Source organism: Scomber japonicus, chromosome 16 (assembly GCF_027409825.1).
Source record: "Scomber japonicus isolate fScoJap1 chromosome 16, fScoJap1.pri, whole genome shotgun sequence".
Lineage (NCBI taxonomy): Eukaryota > Metazoa > Chordata > Actinopteri > Scombriformes > Scombridae > Scomber > Scomber japonicus.
The window spans coordinates 23,388,996-23,412,921 of record NC_070593.1 but is presented as its reverse complement, the minus strand read 5'-3'; the positions used below and the strand labels follow the sequence as shown (position 1 = coordinate 23,412,921).

General features: G+C 38.7%; 3 protein-coding genes across 3 annotated transcripts; 2 read left to right on the top strand and 1 right to left on the bottom strand.

The window, feature by feature from the left end:
• Positions 1-2,878: 2,878 nt before the first annotated feature.
• fam177a1 (family with sequence similarity 177 member A1) lies at positions 2,879-6,413 on the top strand. The gene is made up of 5 exons (XM_053335470.1): positions 2,879-2,947; positions 3,706-3,891; positions 4,299-4,365; positions 4,455-4,552; positions 4,693-6,413. The coding sequence occupies exons 1-5, from the start codon at positions 2,879-2,881 to the stop codon at positions 4,915-4,917; spliced, it is 645 nt and encodes a 214-aa protein (XP_053191445.1). The 3' UTR covers positions 4,918-6,413.
• A 645-nt stretch (positions 6,414-7,058) lies between these two features.
• ppp2r3c (protein phosphatase 2, regulatory subunit B'', gamma) lies at positions 7,059-12,511 on the bottom strand. Its single transcript, XM_053335466.1, has 13 exons — positions 12,330-12,511; positions 12,046-12,170; positions 11,010-11,114; positions 10,801-10,913; positions 10,191-10,288; positions 9,856-9,926; positions 9,622-9,754; positions 9,449-9,504; positions 8,933-9,008; positions 8,365-8,501; positions 7,893-8,030; positions 7,605-7,664; positions 7,059-7,444 (listed from the first exon to the last, which is right to left on the bottom strand). The coding sequence occupies exons 1-13, from the start codon at positions 12,394-12,396 to the stop codon at positions 7,250-7,252; spliced, it is 1,374 nt and encodes a 457-aa protein (XP_053191441.1). The 5' UTR covers positions 12,397-12,511; the 3' UTR covers positions 7,059-7,249.
• Positions 12,512-12,871: 360 nt separating this feature from the next.
• prorp (protein only RNase P catalytic subunit) lies at positions 12,872-23,734 on the top strand. Its single transcript, XM_053335465.1, has 10 exons — positions 12,872-13,597; positions 13,715-13,853; positions 13,966-14,200; positions 14,346-14,650; positions 15,324-15,371; positions 15,488-15,620; positions 21,308-21,418; positions 22,710-22,858; positions 23,225-23,423; positions 23,512-23,734. The coding sequence occupies exons 1-10, from the start codon at positions 13,159-13,161 to the stop codon at positions 23,638-23,640; spliced, it is 1,887 nt and encodes a 628-aa protein (XP_053191440.1). The 5' UTR covers positions 12,872-13,158; the 3' UTR covers positions 23,641-23,734.
• Positions 23,735-23,926: the final 192 nt, after the last annotated feature.

Sequence of the window (23,926 nt, the reverse complement as noted above, 5' to 3'; positions counted from 1 at the left end):
TCTGTAATGGACAACAGCTAAAACAAAAATCTACAAGCTATAGAATGAGTGCACACAGCACAGCCCTCTCAAAATATAATTGACATAAATTCATATTCCCTAGAAGCTGAAAGCTCATTTGTTCCCTCAATAGTCAATGTGAATCATTCACAAAAAACCTGACAGGGAAAACCTGCATCTGCTTTGTGTTCATGTCAACAGCAACAGCAGATAAAACAGCTGTGAGCATGCTGCCATAGTCCTTAGGGCTGTGTGTGTGTGTGCGTGTGTGTGTGTGTGTGTGTGTGTGTGTGTGTGTGTGTGTGTGTGTGTGTGTGTGTGTGTGTGTGTGATGGGGATGAGGGAGTGGTGCTGATTTTGATCAGTAATAATTGTTTAATCTTCAACCCAGCAGTGTTTTGTGTATTCTTCATATTTGTGTTTAGTGTTGTGACAATTTCCACGACACCACTTTAAGGATATTTAAACTGGTAAAAATAATTGGATTGGTTGTAATCTAGGACACAGAGCAGGCAAAATAATGCAGAGTCAAAAAGATAATTGCAGGAGAAATCATTTCTTTATTTCATGTACAACTCATTCATAAATCATGATAATTAGTTTCAAAATAAAGGCAAAACAATATCAAACTCAAACATCGGAAATAATTTTATAGCATGGCCTATAATTACATAAATGTCATGTCTGATTATGCTATAAACTGCCACAATTGTGATTATTTGGTTACAAGAAATTTTTCTTAACATTAAAATTTACAAAAAGACACACCTTTGCTATTAGCTGATTGGGCTGACAATGACAGATAGCCTGAAACAAGACATGTGACATAATACTAATATCAGATAAAACTTTTGATAAATGAAGGTTAATGGTGAAAACCTTCAACGCCCCTTGAAAGCTCTCACAATGTAGTCTCTTGCTTCACATTCATTCATATGTTGCCGTGGTTGTGGTTGAGGTTGTCCTAAAAGTTGCCTTAAGATATAAGTAAGTGTCTGTGTTCAATGTACCATGGTGTTGTCCTATCACAAGAGGCGTGATTCTGAAACTTGTATGCAGAGTAGACAGGGATCCTTTGGCTGGTGTCATAGAGTGTTACAAATTTCCTAACCGTCTGCTTCAGTTCTCTTTTGGCAGATCGTCTTGTATTTACCATCTGTCTCCCAATTCAGTATGTTGGGTGGACTGTTCATGAAAAAGAAGTCAAGGCATTTTTCAAACAACTGTACAACTTCAGCTGTGGCTAAACAGCTGAGTGCTAGTAACAGGAATGCTGAGACCAGGAGCTTCTTGAAGAACAAGATATGAGAAAGTTGTGTCATACTGATGGCTGGCTGACTTTTATAGCTGGGAAGGGAGGGATTGGGCATTAAATCAAACCAACCCCATATATGGTTGACAGTACATATAGCAGCCTTTGTGCTGATGGGACACATTTCGCCAAGTCAGGTATTTTCACTTTGTTATAGCTTTACAGAACTATTGTGGTACAATGCTCAGACATGTGCTGATAAATGAGGCTGATAAATGTGACTGAATGTGTGAAAGATGGAGCATGAGAAATATTGCCTTTTTCAATTAATTGGTTTACCATCTTCTACCACCTTCTTCCTAATGCCAGATCATTTTTGTCTCTGACTTTCTGTCCCTCACAAAAAGTACCATAAAAGTTTGATTATATTTTTTTATTTTTCTCTGGTAGGGGAGACCGGGGATGGAAAACTTTTTGTCTCAGCACCTTTAACTTGCAGAATTTTTGTGATAGAGCAGACCAGACAGTAGACCTACCTTGTGTGGAGTGAGTCTGCTGACTAAATCATGTCACTGAAGATGTTTTGATTGCTGTGATAATCAGACACACTATCACACTTAATTATGGCTTTAATAGAGTCAATTATTGTACTATACACACTGGCAGCTTTCTTGAACCTTGCCCTCTAAGGTGATTCACCTCACTGACTGTCCCTGCCTCACGTCATCTGATGCAGCCTCAATTACATGTGCAGACACATGCCTATTCCTTTTCCTCTCCCACTGTCTATGCATACTGAAAAAATGGAGTAGCATAGAGAAAAAAAAAGACTTGTGATTATGGGGATGGTGGTAGCATTTTCTTAAAAGGTGTTACAACCATCCCCACTCCTGTCGGTCACTGTGTAGCTAGCTATAGCAACATGGTTGTTTGAAATGAGCATAGATAAAATGCCTCACATTGCCACACAATAATCTACTCTCTAATCTAATAAAAGTTACATAAATCAAACTTAAACAGTATCAGTATTAATCAAAGTATAGACTTGGTCCAAAAAAATTACTTTCTTACCTGGAAATTTGTATTTTTGCTGTAAAATCTGCACACTTCTTCACACAGTCATGCAAATTCACGTTTAAGGTCATGGAGGGAGTGGTTATATATAAAATTGATCACAAGACTCTTCTCTCATCCCTTGTTGGTGAAAGTGACACAACAAGCTATCACAAGGCACAACCCACACTACTCTTCCACTAAGTGGCATCACCTTGTGTTAGTTAGGTTTAAGCATGAGGGCTGAGATTGGTTGAGGGTAAGGTAACATATTAGGGTAAACCAATGCAGTGCAGTGACTACACCCTACATATCATGATAGAGCTGAGTTTTTATTATGCGGTGCATTGACCATACACTGCATATTATAACAGTATAACTGAATTTATAGCCTATTATGCAATTGACCACGCCACTGAATATTATTACAACAGAAGTGAATTTATATTATGAGGTGCAGTGACCACACATACTGCATATTATAATAGTAAAACTACAAAAAGCTTTTATTCTGAAAAACTCAGACAGGAAGTGTCGTCAGAACAACAAGCTGGTCGTTAGAGAGAAGGAGCGATGTCAGATTTGTCGTTGTATTTAACTAATGTCAACGTCTCCTTGGGGCAAACTATGGAAACTGAAAAGGTTAGTCCGTGCGAAACAACTCTCTTTATTTTCGTGTACGTGAATGATAAAACAAAGTCTTGTTAGCTTTATAGCGACTGACTTCCTTAGCTGACGAGCTAATAGTCAACAGACACAAAGTAGCTATAGTGAGCTAACTTGGGAACCAATGATATGTCATTTAGTGGCTGACTCTCCGCTTTTGAACCACTTATACTTGTGAAAAAGTGTTAGGCATCGTAACAAAAGCCTTAACGCTGTTTAAACCCACTGTCACGTTTAACAAACCTTTATTTTGCTTTTGAAAACAGAAAAAGCGATATCATTGCTTTTTGGCCATCCACATTTAAACCAGGTGTGGGTAAAAAAAAAGGTCTGTAGGCTACTACTATATACAGACGTGTCAAATCTGGACTCCAGACTTTCATTATAGTACAGTCTCTGCTTTTTGAAATTCAATTTATATTTCTCCATGCAAATCTCATTAGGACAGTTTTTACAAATATATTTTAGGTTTTACACATCTGAAAATGTATTTTGCCGAGTCTCTAGAGTCCATATTTGATACATGTAAGGTTTTTAAGTGGTGCAAAAACTGAGTGTCACTTAACTTTTCCCCAAATCAGAAGGTGACTTCAGCCTCATTTGCAGTGGTGACAATGTTTTGTCTGATAATTTGGGACGATACACAGCACATTTGAAGATCATTTAAGAAAACTGTAACAACATAGAGCCTAATGTTTGTTAAATTAATTGATTTGATTCTATAATTTTGACAGAGTCAAGGAGGGCAGACAGACTTTGAGACAGTGGAGATGGGTGACTCTGCAGCCACTCAGGGGGGCGTAAAGGTTCCGCGTAGGATCGTCTACTTTGCCAGTGGAGAGACCATGGAGGAGTACAGCACTGATGAAGAGGAGGAAGAAGAGGAACCCGTGAAAAAAGACATCATTCAAGTAGATTCGGTAGGCTGATTTTACACTCACTTTACTGGAACCATACTGACTCTGCGGATGACTTTAACACGAGTACATTCACAAAGCATATCATATGTATTAATGTTTAATGTTTAATTCTCTCTATGTACACAGTAACTGGCACTTAATGCACTTAATACTTTGTTGTTACGCATCAAATAGTATATGTATAATGTATGTATTTAGAAAACATGATAGCCTTTACTGCAGGCTTCATTTAATGTCATAATTAAATACTGTCCCTGTTCTCATCTAGAGGCCCATAGAAGGACTGCTCCTTATTACTACACTGCATTGGACTTACAAGAAAAACATCATTTGAAATGCCATATTACATCAATTTTCATTTTTCAATAATGGACAAATTGTCTTCTCTCTGTTTATCTGTGTTCCAGTCCAAACTGACCTGGGGGCCATATGTGTGGTTCCACATGTGGAGAATGGCCACCTCCACTATCACAGGTAAAATACTACTGTATACAGTTAGAGTTGTTTTTTGTGTCAAGTTTTAGAAGTTACCTTAATTTACTGTGTGTATGTGTGTCCTGCAGTGTGTGACTACATGGGAGAGAGACTGGCCTCTTTGTTTGGCATCACCACTCCTAAATACCAGTACGCCATAGACGAGTACTACCGCATGAAGAAAGAGGTACGTCCTTGAGCTTTACAAATGAATCTCCCATGTTCACCTGAACAAAGTCACGCCTAAAAAATCTGTTTACACAAAGGCAGGAGCAAGAGCACAAACCTTAACCATGTAAGTGTGCTCATGCTGTTGTCTTCCTGCAGGAGGAAGAGGAAGAGGAGGAGGACCGTCTGGCTGAGGAGGCAGAGCGCCGGTTTGTGGAGCAGCGAAGGGGCAAGCAGGACGATCCCTCTGCTCCTCACCCTGCTACTGTGGAGCAGCCAGAAGCAGTCGGAGCCTCCTTTGTAAACATTAGCTTTGAGCTCCAACCAGAATCTCCTCTCAACACTCCAGACGGCAACAGAGTCCCTTCTCCACTCCCCTCCTGAAATGTCAGACACAAACCCTCTCAACAGTCACACATTTCTATCCGTTGACAAAACCTTAATTAACTTAGCTGTATAGATTAACAATATTGTTATTTTTCTATATTTTTATTTTGTCAAAAGAGGTCTTAGTATACAGCGCAGGGAAAACTGATAAGGGCTGTGCATGTGGCTGCATTGGCCTTACCTTTACCTGAATGTACATTTGTGTATAATGTATAATTATATGCAAGACTGACGCATATCACTTAACTAATTGTAGACGAGGACAACAACTGGACTCAACTCACTTTAAACTGATATCTGTTGAGTCAGTTGGCTGAATTCATAAGCTAAGCACAAACTCTGTTGATCCTCCTAATCTATAAAAATATATAAATATTTATGCAAAATAAGTAGTGTCATAAATGTAACCAGATTTGATAATGGCACTGCCTTGTCATTTCTGCTCTCAGTCTCTTTCTGTGCTTCTTGTCTCTGATACTGTTGTCCAGACCTGGTGTGTGCATTTGTAAGGTATAAAAGATAGTTAACAGGAAGTGATTGACTCAGTAGTCAGAGCTAGTGTATTGATAGTTTACACTGGGATTGCATTCTCCTCTGCAGCTCAGCCTGTCATTGCCATACAGTCATCTCTGTCATTAAGAAATATAAAATAAGGCCTTAAAGTTTTAAACATTGCAAAGGAGAGTAAACTGTTTATGTATTTTTTTAACCATTTGATGAGATCAGGAGAGAAACAACAGATATCAGAGCAGTTTTGAGTCTTTTGAGTTTCAGCTTCATCAAATATAAAACTCTGCTATCTCTGATTTCCAATCCTCATCACCTCCCTGCTGATGTATGAATAGATCTAATACATGCAGAGACATCTACCTTAGATTACTGTTGCAGGGTCAGAATAAGGGCTGGTTAAAACAAAACAAGTCACATGAAGGTTGTTACTGATTTATTTTTTGTAGCAAGTGCAAATTTTCATTTTTTCAATTTTAAATAATAACACTAGTCTGGTTTAAATCTTTAAAAAGTCTGATGATCTTCAACTTTCATGTGTGCGTTGAAGGTTCTTTCTTTAAGTGTCCTTGTGGAAATGTTTCCTGGTTGTTCAGCTGCACAGCAGGCGAGCTGCTATGGCTGAACTGTTATAAGCTTCTTATTCATTATTTGAATCCACTGATGTGGCTGCGTGGTGTAATTACAGACCTCCTTAGAGAGCAGAGGGTTTAGACAGGAGTAGAAGATACACAGAAGCCTTGAGGTTTCTCTTGCTAACACAGAAATGACTAAAAAATTACACACACCTCCTTTGAGAATGATGCATTTCAAGAAGAGATTTTAAAAGGGGATTTAAAGTTAGTTGCTCGGTGACTCGCTTTAGTTAAATGAAGGGCCAGCATATGCAAAAATGTTCTTTTAACTGGCATCTTAAATTGTAATGACTGTATATACATATTTATATTTTCAATGCATTAATAAAAACCTTTAGTTTAAAAAGTTGACTTTTGTTGTTTTATTGTATATGTAAAGTTATTAATGACAGTATTCCACTATTATAGAGGTATTGAGTATTTTATATTACCATTTTTTCTGCCTAGAGAACTGCTTCATTCATGGAATGTCATGTTAAATAATCCCATTCCTCTTATTCCATAAACTTCTCTCATTCTGTTTTATCCATTTATACATCAAGAAACGTTGAAATATGGCACCCGTTTACCCTCAACATCAAAATAACATTTAAAACTCAAGGCTGATCAATCTGTGAGCATGTTCTGTATATCTCTACTTATGATTAAACATTTTAGGAGGAATGCTTCTTAAATAATTTCTGTTGATATAATTGTGATGTTTTAACATGATCATCTTCATCACCAACAGAAAACATCATATTTTGGGGCACTGTTCTCTCAAGGAGTAAAAAATCATGTCAAATCACTGACGACTGAGGTATGGTTAAAACTACAATACAGTATCTATATATTGTTTATGATGTGTGTGGGATGTTTAATTCCAGTGGATGTGAATGATGAGGTGCCTGCATAAAACAACATGAAAGCTGAGGCAGATGGAAACATACAGGCATGGTCAAAAAATGAAACATTTATTTTAAAAATGTAAATGACAACATGTATATTAGGTCTTCTTTACAATATAAACAACAGAACACAGGACTATTATTTACACAAAGCACCATGCCTGATTTTCTTCCTTCCATCCAGCTTATTCATTTCTTTTCTGTTCAGCTGAAACTTGTCAGCAGGTCAGAGTTTAATGTCCTGCAAAATGAAATATTAACAGGTGTGATGTTTTTTGTTGGCAATTCTTCTTTAGGCCTCTAGGTGTCATCGAGGTCGGCTGTGTTGCTGCCGTCGTTGTCGTTGGCGACCAGCACTTCTCTGTTCTCGTAGGTCCAGAAGCCATTGAGGTCGATCAGGATGCTGGTGACCGTGTCGCCCTGGCAACTGTTGACCAAATCTTGGAGTGTGATCTTGTAGGGATCTTTAGGCTTCACCATGTCAAAGATCTCATCCTGAGGAGAAAGACAGAGAGAGGTTACAATGTTCAACTTTTTCTTTGTGAGCACCACTTTCAGTTTTAAACCACAGTGAGGACATTTTGGTCCACCTTATTTTTTTGTATGATGGTCCTAATAAATACAAAGAGACGTGTGTGTGTGTGTTTGTGTTTACCTTGACATCCTGGAAGGAGACAGGCTCTTGACTGTGGAGTTTCATCTGCTCTTGAATGGCCTGAAGAACATCAAGAAAACATCATGAAACACATAACAAAGTGAGTGTGAATGTAGAATAAACATGTGGGTGAGTGGGAGATTTAAATAATCACCCACTCAAAGAGGGCCTTATAGAGTCAGCAGTTAAGGTGAAAATTTTGTGACTAATAACTAACATGCTTGGATGACACCTTGTTTGACTCAATGTCTTGTTTAGTGTGTTGTGTGAGGGGTGTGTAGTTGATACCCTGAAGAAGTAGTTGAGGGAGAAGACGTTGAGGTATCCCTGATTCTCCATGTCTAAAAGTTTAAAAATATACTGCAACGCTGCCGGCTCCTTCCTGTTCTCCAAGGCCAACACAAAGTCTAAATAAGTCTTATAATCCTGGAAGAAAATAAATAGATAAAAGAAACAGAAGGAAAGCAAATGTGTTATGTGTTATTTGAATAGAACAAACCACTTAACACCAATACCCTGTCATTTTCCTGCTAGAGAGAACACACTGTACAGCTGAAGATTAACCACATGGGAGACGGTTGTTTGAAGTTGAACATTAACATACACACAGGTGACAAACTAGAGAAAACAGCCTGAATAAATGAGTGAAGAAACTTAATGAATGCCTCCACACAGGACATGAGAATCTGTGCTAAGAGGCTTCAAAGCTGTTGTTTAATATGGTGTCAGCACTCCTCCTGGCCTTTGCTCTCTGTCGTACCATTTCTCCATCGTAGGTGAGGCACTCCTGGAACACTCTGTCCAGGAAGACTGAGGTGAGGGTGGCTGTGCCGTAGCGTGACAGCTCCTCTTTGCTCAACATGCCATTGTGGTCCTTGTCCAGGTTGAGGTACTGGCCTGTAGAGAGAAAGACATGAAAATAAAAAAATTAAAAAAAAAATCAGAAAGCTGCAAAAACACAAGCAAGAGTTTATATAGATATTAATAGCTAATAACACCCATACTAAATAGATGCACTGTCATTTATAATTCCATAATTTAAATATTTCAGTTATATACCAAAGGTTTTCGCTTTCTAGGTTTGACAATCACTGAATTAGAGTTCCTCAGCAGCACAAGAATAAGGCTGCAAACTGTTTCATAGAATAAGTCTAATATTTCCACCAAAGAGATGATAACATGTTGTGCAGTACTGATACCAAATGCTGCTGAAAAAGTGTACTGGCTGATTCCCTGACACCTGCTTTTTTCCTGAGGATCGTTCAGAAACATGAACATTAGATGTGAGAGTGTGAAGTTCACAGCAGTTCACACAGACATTCTCTCACCGTAGACTCGCAGAGCCGAGGGGGCCGAGAACCAGTTGGACTCCTGGCTCTCTTTAGACAACTCCTCGTCTCTTAACTGGAAACACAGAGAGGAAACGATAGAGAGAGAGAGTGTGTGTGTAAGAGAGGTTATGAATAAGTACTGCACACGTACTACTAAAATATTTGTAGGGCAACAAGAAAAACTAAATTCATTACTATAATACAACCAAAAAATGACAAATCATTAAGAAAACTACTCCAATATCAGTAACTTATTAAACTTATTCTTTGTTTTAGTTAAGTGTTAACATTTGCTGATAGAGTAGACAGCTTTTAAACTTGTAACATTTTAAAGCCAGTTCAGACTGAAGATTCACAATGAGACAAGTTCAAACTTTCCACTAGTTGCAATGTGCCAGTTTACACCAATGTAACGATGATGTATCATTTCCATAGCAACAACTGTCTGCACTTCCCTTCTAACTGTCTAATTTTTGGTACTTCTTTTGTAACTGCAAGGAAAACACAACCTACCTCCAGTAAGTCATCTAGAAAACTGCAGGCCAGGATATCCTGGATTTTAATCTTTCCTGAAAAAAAGGAGACAAACATCTTCAGCAAAGAAAAAGATGTTGCTGATTTTGAAAATGATTCTTGTTTACTGGTTTATAATTCATGGTGTTTAGTAATGCAGGGTTCAGTCTCACCGGTACGGAGGGGATCGAGGAAGAAGAAAAACTTGCGGACGGCAGTGCAGACGTAAAAGGAGTAGAAGGACTTCTCCAATCCGTCCAGCTGAGGCAGAGTGGGGATCAGCTCCAGGATGTAGTTCTCCAGATCCTGTAAAGAATAACAAGCATTTGAAATGTCTACTTATCTGCTACTATCTGGCTCATTACTATGAAGAGAAATCTGTGATAGAATCAGATGGAAACGCTTACCGACTCCCTGAGGTAACCCTGTCCTGCCACATCATAAAGACTCAGACCTATCCGGGTCTGATGCAGCCACACTGGATCCACAGACAGAAAAGAAAAGAAGAAACAGGTGAACAAGACTGGGAGATACAGACAAAACCAAATATGATGATTTATATATATATATATGATATGATACATATGTTGTATTGGTTGACAGCAGGAAGCCTTTAAGACCTCCATCTGTTTGCTTTTCTTCTATCTGCTCAGTTCAAGATATATTTCTTTATCTTTGCAGATTTTAGCTGCTCAAAGTGTGGGAGTCATAGTAGAGGAGAAAGCCAGATGAAGGTGCTGACCTTTCCTCATGACGTAGTTAAAGAACTGCATGATAGAGATCCTGCCGTAAGGGTCATTGTGGAGCAGCTTGGCATACACTCTGGCTGTGAAGAATTTTCTGAAGGAAAAAGAGGAGAGAAGAGGGGTGATTGTTACTTTTCATTAATATATATATATATATATATATATATATATATTAATTACTCTAGTTGATCTGAAAAACACACCACATGTCTTCTAGAAAATAAGTCTGTTTAATTGGGTTTTATTTTTCTAAGTAGTCTCTGTTACAGACTGTAAAGACAAATATCTCTTTCTATTGCCACAGGTCAACACATTACTTCCTTGTGGGAAACTTAAACCATGTTCAACTTTCAGTGAACACCATCTGCGTAATTCATGTCCTTTTCCTGGTTCAATGTGTGCACTGAAGTTCATTTTTTATCACCGCCTCCACCTTCAGGGTTAGTTCAGGTGATCAGATCCCAGACGCCAGCACAGGAGGATGTAGAGTTTAAGGTAACATGGGTATTTCCCACAGTCAACCTTTGATCCGTGAAGGAAACAACAAAGTACCCACAGGGGGTTTACCCACACTGTACTGTTGCCGTTGAACTTCCTTTAACTTACGCGCACTTGGGTCCAGCCTTTTCTCCCACCTGCAGGTAGGCTTCATAGCTGATCATGGCCTCCTCTCCACTCACAGGAGGCACCTGGTGCTTATCCAGCAGAAACCACAGATTCTACAGACACACAGGCAAATAATATACAATAAAATAATCAGTGTAGTCATTACTGCAGTCGTAAGTTCTATGACTGACTATTTTAAAGTGTTATACCTGGAGTTCCTCATTATCCAGCAGTTCTCTGCTTTTCCTCTGGAGGAAGACTGCTCTGGATTCCTCTCTCAGCTTCTGGAGTAAAACTTCATCCTCTGCTGGTAGCTGCAAAACAACATCATCAGACTTATTTTCACTTATTCACCTCAATACATGAGTTAATAACATTTACATTCAGTGTTGTTTTTCCTATCCATCCAAGACTTTAATGAAATCTTAAAGTGTGTGCAATTGGTGGAAACTGACCATTTTATGCTTAAGCATGTTTTCATTAGTGTATAATCACCTGAAAATAAGAATCGTAACTACTTAGGGGGTCCTCTTCCATTGAGCCATCATATTGTAACACAATGTTTCTATAGTAGCCCAGAACAGACTTAACACTGGGTCTAAAGAGGACCTTTGGCGTTTTTTGTGAGTTTCACACCTGCTATAGTTTCTCCTATATGTTTTAAAGGGGAGGGATATTGAGTTTGTTGTAATCTGCAACCTCACCACTAGATGCCACTAAATCCTACACACTGGACACACTTTACAGAAGTCAAATGAAACACCAGAGTATGGTTTGCATTTTCCGTTATACTGTCATTTGCAAGTGCCTTCATCATTTCAAGTGTTAAAAGTGTTTCAGGTGTTTAAAACAAAGCAAAAAACACACATTATATAATGTAAGAATATAATGTAAAATTATCATCATTTAATAGTACAACTGAATGATGTGATCCTGACAATATCCTGGACTCCTTCAGCTCATCATACCAGCGGTAAACACCTGTCAGGGTGTCCTGCCATACAGTGGCATAACACCTGTAATATAATCCATTAGTTGTATTATTATTATTAGCATACAGATACCTATATGACATATCTTGTTTCTATTCTTGCTGATACAAAGTTGAACAATTCTTGTAAACAGAAAACACGCTTAATTGGCAAATGCTGGGGAGTTTAGCACTGTCTTGTACCATAATACAATTAACTTGTGAGTGACAGCAGTTTTCACTGGGCTTATAAATGTAAGGTATGTTTATTTTACCCTGTAGTAGAACCGAGGGATGTTCTTGTAGGACTTGTCTCTGTCGTCTCCTCCCCTCCACTCTGTGTAATATTTGGTGAACAGCTCAGTTTCTTCTGCTTTATTTTCCTCTTCGCTTCGCTCTTCTTTTACAGAAACACAGATATTGTAGAAAAACACTCGGAGTCAGTAAATAAACCAAACAACACACATTACTGTTAATGTTCACTCATCTTTAACTCAGTACGTTCAATTCTCAGTGAGTTAGCTCACGTTAGCAAACATCACTTTACAGTATTTCTCACCTTTCTGGGAGTTTGCTAACCTCCTTTTCAAAACGTCTGACCAGTGAGGCTCTTTCTCTTTAGCCATGCTTGCTAAGAAGTAGTCCTAAACTGTCATGAGTGTAAGTTTTTCTATCTCAAAAGTCAAAAACTGCTTAAAGTTGAGCAAAGTAGCTAAGCGACGCTAAACTGACATCAAATTAGCTCACAAAACAGGAATAGAGCTTCCGAGTTATTTTTCAAAGTAATGGTATTTTTTTGGGGGGGGGGGGTGGAGGGTTACTAACAGAATCTCACCCCCTTTTACAGAAGTACACAATAAAGCATCAAAATACATTACATGAAGTTGACATATTTCCTTATTTTTATAAACTGATCATTTTGTGTCTGTTTTGAACTTTTATTCTGAAATCAGATTTCTGGTTCCGGTATGTGTATGCTTTTTGTTGGTTTTAAACTTGACGCAGCTCACAAACCGGAGAGCTGTCATACGTTGATGACGTTTAAAAGTGTGCGACCGGACTCATGCCTGCACATATGTGTGTTTGTCCCTGAAGGTTCAGAAGCTGAACAATAGCTGAAGACGTCTTTCAGGTTAAAGAGTGAATGTCGTTTAAAGTGTTTTGAATGGTGTACAAACAGAACCAACGAGAGAGTGAAAGATGTGTTTCAGTAACTACTAGCTGGCTCGTCTCACCTTCAGAGTATTCATTCATGTAACAAACAGGGAGATAATTGGCTAATACAGTTTGTGTATGCTATGAAAGATCAGGATTTTTAACTGATGTGAAGTAGTAATAAATAATTTATACTAAATTCTCACAATCACAGAGGTTTCACACATCCTAACATGGGCTCCACCTTGATTTTAAAAGTCAGAATATGCCTAAAACCACTACAGCCTTTCTTCCACCAAGGAACTTCAGCTTTTCTCACCATAAACACTCCTGTGTCATTAGTGGTGCCTCCCACTGTACGCTTTCTGTGTACCAGACACACAAACTATAACCCTGCCCGCAGCAAAGAGACAGATAGGAGGAACAACAAACAGACCAACAGACAGGCCGGAGGGAATCATGGCACTAACAGATGGGCGGAGGAGGAATTGTGGGATGGTACAGTGGAGAGAAGAGGTAAAAAGGAGCAGTCTTTCCACAAATCTGTGTTCGCTGCTGGAACGGCGAAGAGGACGGCAGAGATGCTGAAGAGGAAAGCACCCATGGCCCATGAGGATGAGAATGAGGAGCGTGTCAGGGGGGAGCCTGTCAGGAGGGAGAGCAGAGAAGCAGGTAGGGGAAACTGCAACTGGCTACAAGGCTTTTTTCCACTGTTACTGTCAGAGCTTTTTGTACAAAATACAACAGTTTAAGAAACAAATAGCATAGTTTTGCTTGGGGGTTTTCTAGGGAAGATGCAGCCTCCTGAGCACCCGCTGTCTCCTGCTGAGTGGAGGAAGCTGAAGGAGTCTCATGGAAATATGCAACGTTTTGACATCAGGATGATGAATGCACTGTTCTCCTCTGGGGCCCAGCTGGATACTGCTAAGTAAGAGGAGGAGAAAGAGGGTGTTTGTGTGTCTCTGACTTTTGAAACTCTTGCAGATTGTTTTGTATCCACTTTAAAGGTCATAAATCAACATGTACCTCTTCCGCCACAGGTCCTTGCTGACTTTTGTAGCCATGGAAACTGGAACGCTATCCTATGAGCTGTTACTACGGTACCTGACACTTTGTGTGAGAGGTGGCCACGAAGCAGAGGTCTTCGATGTCTATGACATCATGCGAGGAAGTTTCCCCTCTCTGGACACAGGGGCCTCCAGCCTTTTTATCAAGTCCTTCAGCCAGACAGTGAGGTGGAGGGAGGCTATCGACATACTGCAGGAGGTTAAGAAGGTGATTATTGCTTTAAAACGTTCATTAAAGTGACGACTCATTTAAAAATTAGTGTTATTATTCATCTTTTCACCCCTGTTATCACATCCCTGTCATACTGGAGATGGAGCTCTATCATCAGCTGTTTTTACTGGCATCCCAACAGGTCTTTACCCCATCAACTCGTAACTACGGTGACATCATCACTGCAGCAATGCTAAATGGTGACACGACCACCGCCTGGGCCCTTTATGATGAGTTAATTGAAAACGGATTGAGCCCACACCAGGAAACCTGGGACGCTCTGTTTAAGAGAGTGACCAATAGTAAGGAGGAAGAGGGGCAGGGAGCAGAGGTCATGTCTGACACCGAGCACCAGGAGAGGCTGCTGGGGATTCTGCTCTACATGAGGAATAACCAGATCTACTCCCAGCAGAGCCTCACCAGCACCATCAAGACCTGGTTTGAGAGGTACAAGAGAGCCAGAAAGATAATGAGGGTTAGATGGGAGGCAGGTTACAAGATTTCCTAAACTCAGATGCATCACTTCTCTAAACTGTGTCAAAGTCTGTCAATATGTTTTCCAAGATATGGATACAGATACAGATATTTTGTGATAAATTAAAAAAAGTTATATTGGTCTCATTAAAAACACATAGGAATGCACAGATCCAACTTTCTCCAAATTTAATACAGCGATGATCATAAAGTCTGCACGAACTTCACATGATCTGTTTCACTTCTATTGTTATACACAACCACACGTCACTCTTTGCTCTAATTTCTCTATTTAAATTCAAATAAGTTCAAATACGTTTTATTGGAATGACAGGTCAGAAGCTATTTTGCCAAAGCAGTACATGAAAAATATATACATTAATAGATGATTAGCAATAAATATACAATATTCAAATATCAACAATCATATCAAATACATTATAATAAAAGGCATTAATTTTTTTACAGGTATAATCACACAGAAATGTATTGTAGAGCTGGTTTCTCTTGCAGTGTGATAATACAACTCAGGATATATATATATATATATATATATATATATATATATAGATCCTTATATCTCCACAGCATAAAAGTGAGATTCTGTCTCCACCTCTTCACTGTCTGTCTTCCTCCATGTTTTCAGCCTCTCAGGGGAGAAATGGACGGGAAGTTGGACCAAGGCCACTCCAAAGTAATGACACCACTTTCTTCTTCAACATTAACACACTTAATAACAGCTTTTTTGTGTTGACATCCTGTAATTTAGGTATATTATATAAGTATGTACTGTGTATTTGTGTGTGTTAGGGGTGTGTGCAGGTGTTGTGGGACACAGTTGGAGTCCATCCAGCTGACTGCGGAGGAGTACCAGCAGCTGAAAGACAGAGTCATGACAGACATCATTCAAGGCCGAGATGTTTTCAAAAAGACCACACCAGAGGTGGGTTTGATCTACATTTTAACCAGGTTTCTTTCTTTTATTAATTAGTAAAAGTTTGTGAACTTTCAACTTCAGCAGTTTGAGAAGTTTGAAATTGGGTGTTTTTCCAGTTTTTCTCTTTGTAAATGGACACTTTTAATCCTCAATAGAAAGTCAATATTTCAAAAAATGTGTTAAAAAATCAAAGATCAGATATCCATTGAGGCTTATCTATCAAATATCATAGTGTGGTAGTTTTTCTAGCTCCTTAACCTCTGCTAGATGGCGTCATTGGTTCACATGCAGCTCCGGACTTTTGAGGTTTGTTTAAGCAGATTAGCAACTGCTCAAACTGCTGCTTTCACTATCTAGATGAATGAGAAGAGAACAGGTTAACAACAGACCTCCTTTTAAAAAGACTTCTTGTCCATCTGGCTCCAAGACTGTACTGATTCATTTCTCTGAGTTTGATATTTAGTCATTCATCCACAAATTTAAATGTAAGGTTTACCGGCAGTGATGTAAGTAAGTAAGTAAGTAATCACTTTTACATAGACAAAACTAACAACACAGCAGTGTGAAAATACAGTTATCAGCAAAATAGTATCAAAGGAAAAAGTAGTTAGATAGGTAGTAGGTAGATATTAATAATACTACTGATGCACCAGTGTGTAAGCGGCATTTACTGTTGTAGTTGATTATGGTGTGACTATTTTAACAAACTTTTTATACAGTTAGCTGGTTTAGTCCAGTGCTTTCCAATTTATGGTTAGGATCACAAGTTTAATATGGGGGGTCTGAAGAATGAAAGAAAGACCTCTGTGATCTTTTTTTTTTTTTTTGTGGTATAATATTCTTTGCGGCTCAGACAGTTATTCAAATGAAACCATCAGAGAAGTGAAGAGGGGAACTGCTAACAACTCATAGACATCTGAAAAGGTGTCAAGTACAGCCAAGCAGACACTGCTCTTTTTAATAAGGGGTCACAAGCCAAAACAGTGTAAGCTTGAATCTGAACTGTATTTTGTGAATTCATTATGAGTTTATAATGTAAAAACTTAATCTGTTATGAAAATACAAGTACAATAACATAATATATATTCAATTACAGTGCTTAGTTACTTTCCACCACTTTACAGTGTCAGTGTTAGTGATTGGGATAAGGTTAATATCTGATATAGATAACAGGAGCATCCAGATAATTATACAGTTAACCTGCAACAGTTTCTAGTCTCACTTTCAACGTAATCTAACAAGTTTTACACTCAAAAAATAAAATGAAAGCAAATGCAAAATCAGTATTTTTTCCTGCTGTTACAGTAAACAAGGGTAGTGAATCAAGGTGAATGTGTCATGTTTTAAATGCTCTCCAGGAATCAGAGCTCTCACCACCTGTTCAACAGACACAATTTCAACTGACAGAAGCAGGATCTTGAAGCAGGGCTGCATACAGGGCTGTATTTTTTAAAATTGCATGCTCCATTTTTAAAAACCAAGATGCATCCCTGCATACAGTATGTACACAGGGATGCAGGGTGCAATTATTTTCACTGGACTGGAATACCCTGGCTGTAATTTATTAGTATCATTATGGCAAGAAACTTGCATTTTTATCTGAAATAGTGCCAGAAAGAAGCTTGGCAACATCAGTAATATGTAAATAATAACATGTCATATTCAATTTATGAGCAGAGACAACGTTTGCTGTCTCCCTTTGTGTGTTTCTGTAGTCAGGGGAAGTTTGTCAGTGGAATAGTTAGTTAAATTGAGGGGATTTCCACCATGTGGAGCACCATGTGAATCTGGACCACAGCGACCTCCCGCCAAGCAGACAGAAGAGAGGAAGGCAGACAGACACGTAGCTACACTCCAGTTCATTAATTTGCCATTTAAGGCAATTCATTTTATGGGCAAACAGAGTTATTCAGACAACAGAGAGATGACAGATGCAGGGAGGGACAGAGATAGACGGAGAAAGAGAAGGAAGGAGTGGACGTCTGTCTGCGTCTGGTGATCAGTAGAGTCACAGCCAGCAGGAAATCATGATGCATTTTAAAGCACATATTAGATATACACAGACACGGAATAAAGTAGACAGGGATCAAGTCAGATAAGGTGACAAAGCAGAGGAGATGTGCTTTTTTCACACTGCATCGAGTGACCAGAAAAGCAGAAAGCCATGTGTGACATAAATCAAACTGACAGAACAGCAATTATTAATTAGAGGAACCCACTTGGTTTCACTTTCAATTAACAAAATAGTAATTTTTTGAGACTGTAGGTATTCGGTTTACCTTGTATGCCATCTAACTTTAGGGTGTTAGCATGCATTTGCTTATTAACACAAAGCACAGCAGAGGCTAATGCCATTAGTTTTGAAAGTTTATTTATTTATTAGTATTGAACAAATTGAATTTTTGACAGTAAACAAAGAAATTATTACAGTCCGAGGGAAACATAAATGTCGGTATTCATTTCATAGAAATTCAACAGTTGCAATGTTTCACCCCAAACCACAAATGTGAACCTCATGATGGCGCTACAGGGAATGTCCGGTGCTGCACATGAGGGATTAATAAAGTATTTATCTATCTATCTATTAGGATACGCCGTCTGGGCACCACCACTGTCTATATAAAATTGAATGTCTAATTGCTGTTGAGATATTTTAGTCTGAGGAGTGACAGACATGGCTAACATTTGAAGATGCAGAGTTTAGCTAGCTAGTTAGCTTCAATTGTGAAGGGAGTCATTTTCTGTTTAGACTGTTAGAGCTAAATTAACCTTCGAAACAAGACAAGACTTATTTAAACAGGAACAGAAAACTTGAACTTTTAAACACTCTTATCTCTGTCTTTCCTGATATAGACTGTTTCTTAACTTTAAGGCATTTCAGTTCATGACCCAGTTTCATTTCAGGGGCAAATATAACAGTTAGATGCAGTGAAAATTAAAATGAAAGTCATACACGATTAGCTACTATATAACGATCTGCTGTTTTTGCTATTATCAGAAAGGATTTTCCATTAAATGCCATTTGGATGTAATATTAGCTCAAAAATGTGATGTAATGATATAATGCAACAGTAGGTTTAATATGTAAGATGGATTCTCAGTGTAGTTTTTATGTCATTATCAATCATAAAAGCTGTACTTCCTGTAGATTTTAAGTACTTTTGTGATGAAAACATAGAATTACAACCAAATCAACATGTAAAGGTTCAGAAAAAGGTGAAACCAGTATAAGGACTAGAAAAGAGGAAGTTTCCAGTAAACGGTGGTTAAAACTGTACATGTACATTTAGATGTAGCTTGCAGCTTGCAGTATCCATATGCATACAGCCCATCAGCTGTGGGCTAGCTTTTCTGAATACCACCACGCTTTGTGTCATAGTGGTGCATAAGTGGCACTGTAGACTTATGTATGCAAGTGCAAATGTGTCTAGGTTTGTGTGTGTGTGTGTGTGTGTGTGTCTGTCTGTGTGTTTTAAGCAGTCATATTATCCACAGCAGCACAAAGAGCTGGTTTCACATATCAGCTCTGGAAAGTCCCTGGATAATTATACTGGACTTTCTCTCCGTCTTTCTCTCCGTCTCTCCTCTTCCTTCTCCTGCCTTCACGCTCTCTTTATTTGCAAATTTAATCTCTCTTTTTTTTTTAAAAAAAACAAACTTTTTTACTATTTCTTTTTTCCACCAATCTTCTATCATCACCTTTCTCTCTCCTCACCTCCAAACTTCCATCTGTCTCTCATCCATCAGCTGTTTTTCTCACATTCTGTTTTCCGCACACCCAAACACACACACATGCATCTCCCCCATCTCAACCAAACCCAGCCTCCAATGTGAAACTGCACATTCTTTGGAGGATTAATTATTGTGGTGTATTCAGTATTGTAAGTGTGTTTTTACACTTTGTTGATTATAAATTAACACAATCAAAATGTATACCAGAGTAGCATCAACAGGGCTTGGCAGGCAATTTAAATAGTCCATATGTATATATATACATATATAGGTATACTATATATATATATACGTATATATATATATAGTATATAGTTATAGAGTCCAGTTCCTTCAGAGGAGGACCATTACAACCCTTTTTTATATTTTTACTGTCACATTTTGATCGAGTGTTCGTGACAGTATGCGCAGTCAAGTTTCGAGTCCAGGGGAATTCACAGAAGCCTATTTCCATACTGTCGCTATCTAAAATTGAAAGTACTAACAATGTTCCCGTGCTGGTGGCCTATACTAAGCTGCTGCACAACTTTCCTGGTATAGTACAAAGTTGTGAGACAGTCCTTTTTCACTGACTAGAAGGGGACGCACAGGTGGCTGAGAAAGTTTTAAAAAAATAAAAAAGGGGGTCTGAGATGGTGAGAAACTTGGTGAGCATTTCTACCCGTGTTACGTTGATGAAACCCTTCTCATTCCTTGTAGTGCAAAAGAAAAATTGTGTTGTTCATATTCAACTATCAGATGACAAAAAATGTTCTACAAAGTGTAACATGACTATATGTGTCATTTTTTAGGTGAGGCAGTAATACTAAAATTAAGCTTGAACATCTACAGATGACTCTCCACAGTAGCCTTTTTTTGTTACAGACTATATCTCAGCCCCTTTATAGGAAGTATGAATACTGGACTGTGCAGATAAAGTGTGACCAAATGCCTTCTTTACATTTTGTCATATTAGTGTGTATCCAAGCTGAATTTTGCCCCATGAAGATTAATGTTATAAAGTCTTAACTTTTTGATTACTCCTGTCACTCAGGCTACTAGCTGGCCCTCTGCCATGTTGATACAGAGAAGGAAGGGCTGAGTAGACTTTTTTTTATTTTTACTGGCAGGCCTTTGATCAGTCAGTGCAGAAAAGCAGCCAACCATCAGGCCATTCACCTCACAGCTGGAGTTCAGCCTCGGTGCCTAACCGCAATGAGGAACAAACTCCTGAATTTGTTACTCAGGAGTTTATGGAGTCACTAAACTTCTCAGAGAAGCAGGCAGTTAGGTGAGGTCAACCTAACATATGGACATGAACACATTTCTGATTTGGCTCAATGGTCGTGAAGGGAAATTATGTAGAGTAAGAGTAAATTTGAGATCATGTACTGTCTTATTAGATGAATAATTAAAGAAAACCTAAAAGTGGCTTTAAGTGTGAATAAAAAAGGAAAAAATATTAGTGGAAAATTATTCAGTGCTTTTCCTTTTTATGTGTCAATTAAATGGAGTTTCACTCCTGGCTGGCGGCACCTAAATGACATCAGAAGATGTAATATAAAGGCAACAAGTAGAGCATTGCTTACTTTCTTTCTCCATGATATACACAGTTTAATATAAGGAAAATATAACACCTTGCTGATGTTTGACAATCTTTTATAATTGTGTACTGTATTGTACAATTATTGTCTTTGTTACATTTCTGTGTACCTGTATGATCTGTTTGCATCTGTAAGATTCCTTTATGTTTACACACAACACTGTAAAATTCTCTGCTTGTTCAGGTGCAAGCAGGGATACTGTGGAGGCTGAACTGGTCTGAACCCAGTTTACCTGTCTGAATATGTACATGAAGACACAGTACACAGTTACTAAAACATGCATCTCTTCATGCATTTCTCAGAATCTTCCCTTCCACTGACTTGTCTTTTCTATTTATAACAGTGTGTGAACTGTCTTCTCTGTGTGTTTCTGTTCAGGAGTTGGAGAGGTTCAAAGCATTTGTGAAGAGGAAACCAGCTTTTGACGTGGTTATAGATGGCCTGAATGTAGCAAACTCCAACAAGGACAAATGCAGGCAGTCAGAGACGGTGAGAGCACACAGATATGCATGCAGAATGATAAGCTATACATTTTACAGCAGTTTAACACTACTTTTTCACAGTTCTTGCATATGCACACACAGTTTTACAGTTCAGTTCTTAGTGGTTTCATCCTACGTACATGTCGGACCAACCCAGGGGCTTTTCTGACTGTTGCGCTATGACTAACCTCGCAACGTGTTTTTTGTGTGTGAACATATGTGCGTGGGAGGTGTCTTTTATAACTGGCCAGTACCTGATTAGAACAACACCTAGCTATCTTGTCTGCCTGCCCACATCTGTCTATCTGTCAGGATGTGAGTGCGTGCGTCAACGTAACTGTCTGTCTCTCTGTCCTCAAACATATCGCGTCTCCTCTCAGATGTTCTGCGGCTGCAAGTCAAAGGAAAGTTCAAACGCAGAGATGGATCGAGCAATTTCCCTATCTCGCCCCAATCTGGTTTGCGGGAAAGTTCATTAAATTATTAAAATGAATGCAAAAGTCCTAGAAATTTACATCAGGACCACTTGCCAAAAAAACTTTTATTCAAATGTCAAAATTATCAAAATGAATTAAATCAGAAGCCAACAAGCACAGCTTATGACACTTGCTGAATCTATGATTTTTTAATGCTTCTAAGGCCAGAAAATAATACAATACTATAAGCAGCAAGCATTTAGTGCTAATACCTTTATAGCAATTTGTTGCTGAAATACTGCACAAGTGAAAAAGTAGAAGTTTTTGATGTGGAAATAAGTAACATTTCACAGTACTTAGTAGCCCAGGGTAGTCCCAGTCACATCCAGGGCCATTAACATACACTGTTCTTCCTGTCTGAGGCATATCGAAAAACATGACTGGTGGTGTGTGAAATGTGTGTAAATGCAGGTGTACACAATTTTCATATGTCTCTAACTCTGTTACATTGATGTGTGTATTTGTCATGCCAGTCCTGACATTAATTGTAATTTGTGTGACTCTATCTTTGCTGCTTATCTTTTGCACACACACAGTCGTGTTTTATTATCCTGCACACACACACACACACACACACACACACACACACTTTAACAGCCATTGTCATAGTATTAACTGGAAGCGATATGATGTGTAAACTTCAGACTTGTATTAATCATGTAGAAGCTGCTGTTGCTGCTTGCATTGTTAGGTGTGGTTGTTCACAGTTAATAGAGCCGGCATACAGACATGATGGTGTCATATGATATTCATGATCTGTTTTTTTAATGTGAGAATATATAAAAGTTTTAATGTGGGTGTGTGTGTGTGTGTGTGTTTCAGTTGTTGGCAGTGGTGTCGGAGCTCGAGCGTCAAGGCCTGAGTGTTCTGGTGTTGGGGAGGAAACACATGCTACGGCCCTCCAGATCCTGGGACAAAAACGACATGAAACTTATCCAGCAGAAAGCTCACTGCTTCTTTACTGAAAACATGTGAGCACCTGATAAAAAAAAAGGATAAATGCTCCATGGAAAACACATAAAACACATGTAGACAGCTAAAGCAAAATAGGTTATTTTTCCTGGGAAAGGAATCTTATCTCACAGGAATGCTTTTATTCAATGAATTTTAATTGTGCATTATTTACAGCTGTTATTAAAATCAAAGGGTTTTGTTGTAGTAATCACATGACAAGGCTGCAGCACGTGGGTGGCTGGCTAATAGAATAAAGTTGAATAAGGGAGTATGAAATCACATGCGGCATTCAGCACATTGTTATTCTGTTTATTTAGAGCCTTTTTGGTTAACTTCATGTTAAAAGTGTTTACGTCACATCTGCCTGTCATTGTGTTCATCAGTTCAGAGGACGACCCCTTCCTGCTCTATGCCTCGTTGAATTCTGGAAACCACTGTCGGTTTGTGAGCAAGGACCTGATGAGGGACCACAAGGCCTGCCTGTCCGATGGAGCCGCCAGACGGCTCTTCTTCAAATGGCAGAGAGGGCACCAGCTGGTGGTGTACGGAACTGTCACAGCAGGCAGGAGGGTTCGATTTCAGGTGAGGATGAAAGAAAACACAAGGGCGGGAAAGGTATGAGAGGAAAGGGTGAAGCATATTAATTAACTGTGTATTTATGTGTTTTTAGATCATTCCCAGCTATGACACCATCCTCCAGACTTCAAGAGACTCGTGGCACATCCCTTACGATGACACAGAGGACAGGAGCACTCATGAAGTACCTCAGAGATGGCTCTGCCTCATCAAAACGCCCTGAAGTCACACATGTAGAGTAGTACTAGTATTGTATTTTTGATGTTGAATAATTTCTGAGTCATATTCATCATGACTTGTGGACTTGTAAATAAAACATTTACCACAAATTAAAAAAAATGTTTCATTTGATTTCATTTTGAATTATGATTAAGTGAAATCTGGTTTGACTTTTATTCATAATGATATATATATTTTAAACGATCAGTATTTTTTCGCATTATTTATCATTTCATCAAACTGTAGATGCTGTAAACAATGCAGTCCAAACATTAACACCCCCCCCCCCC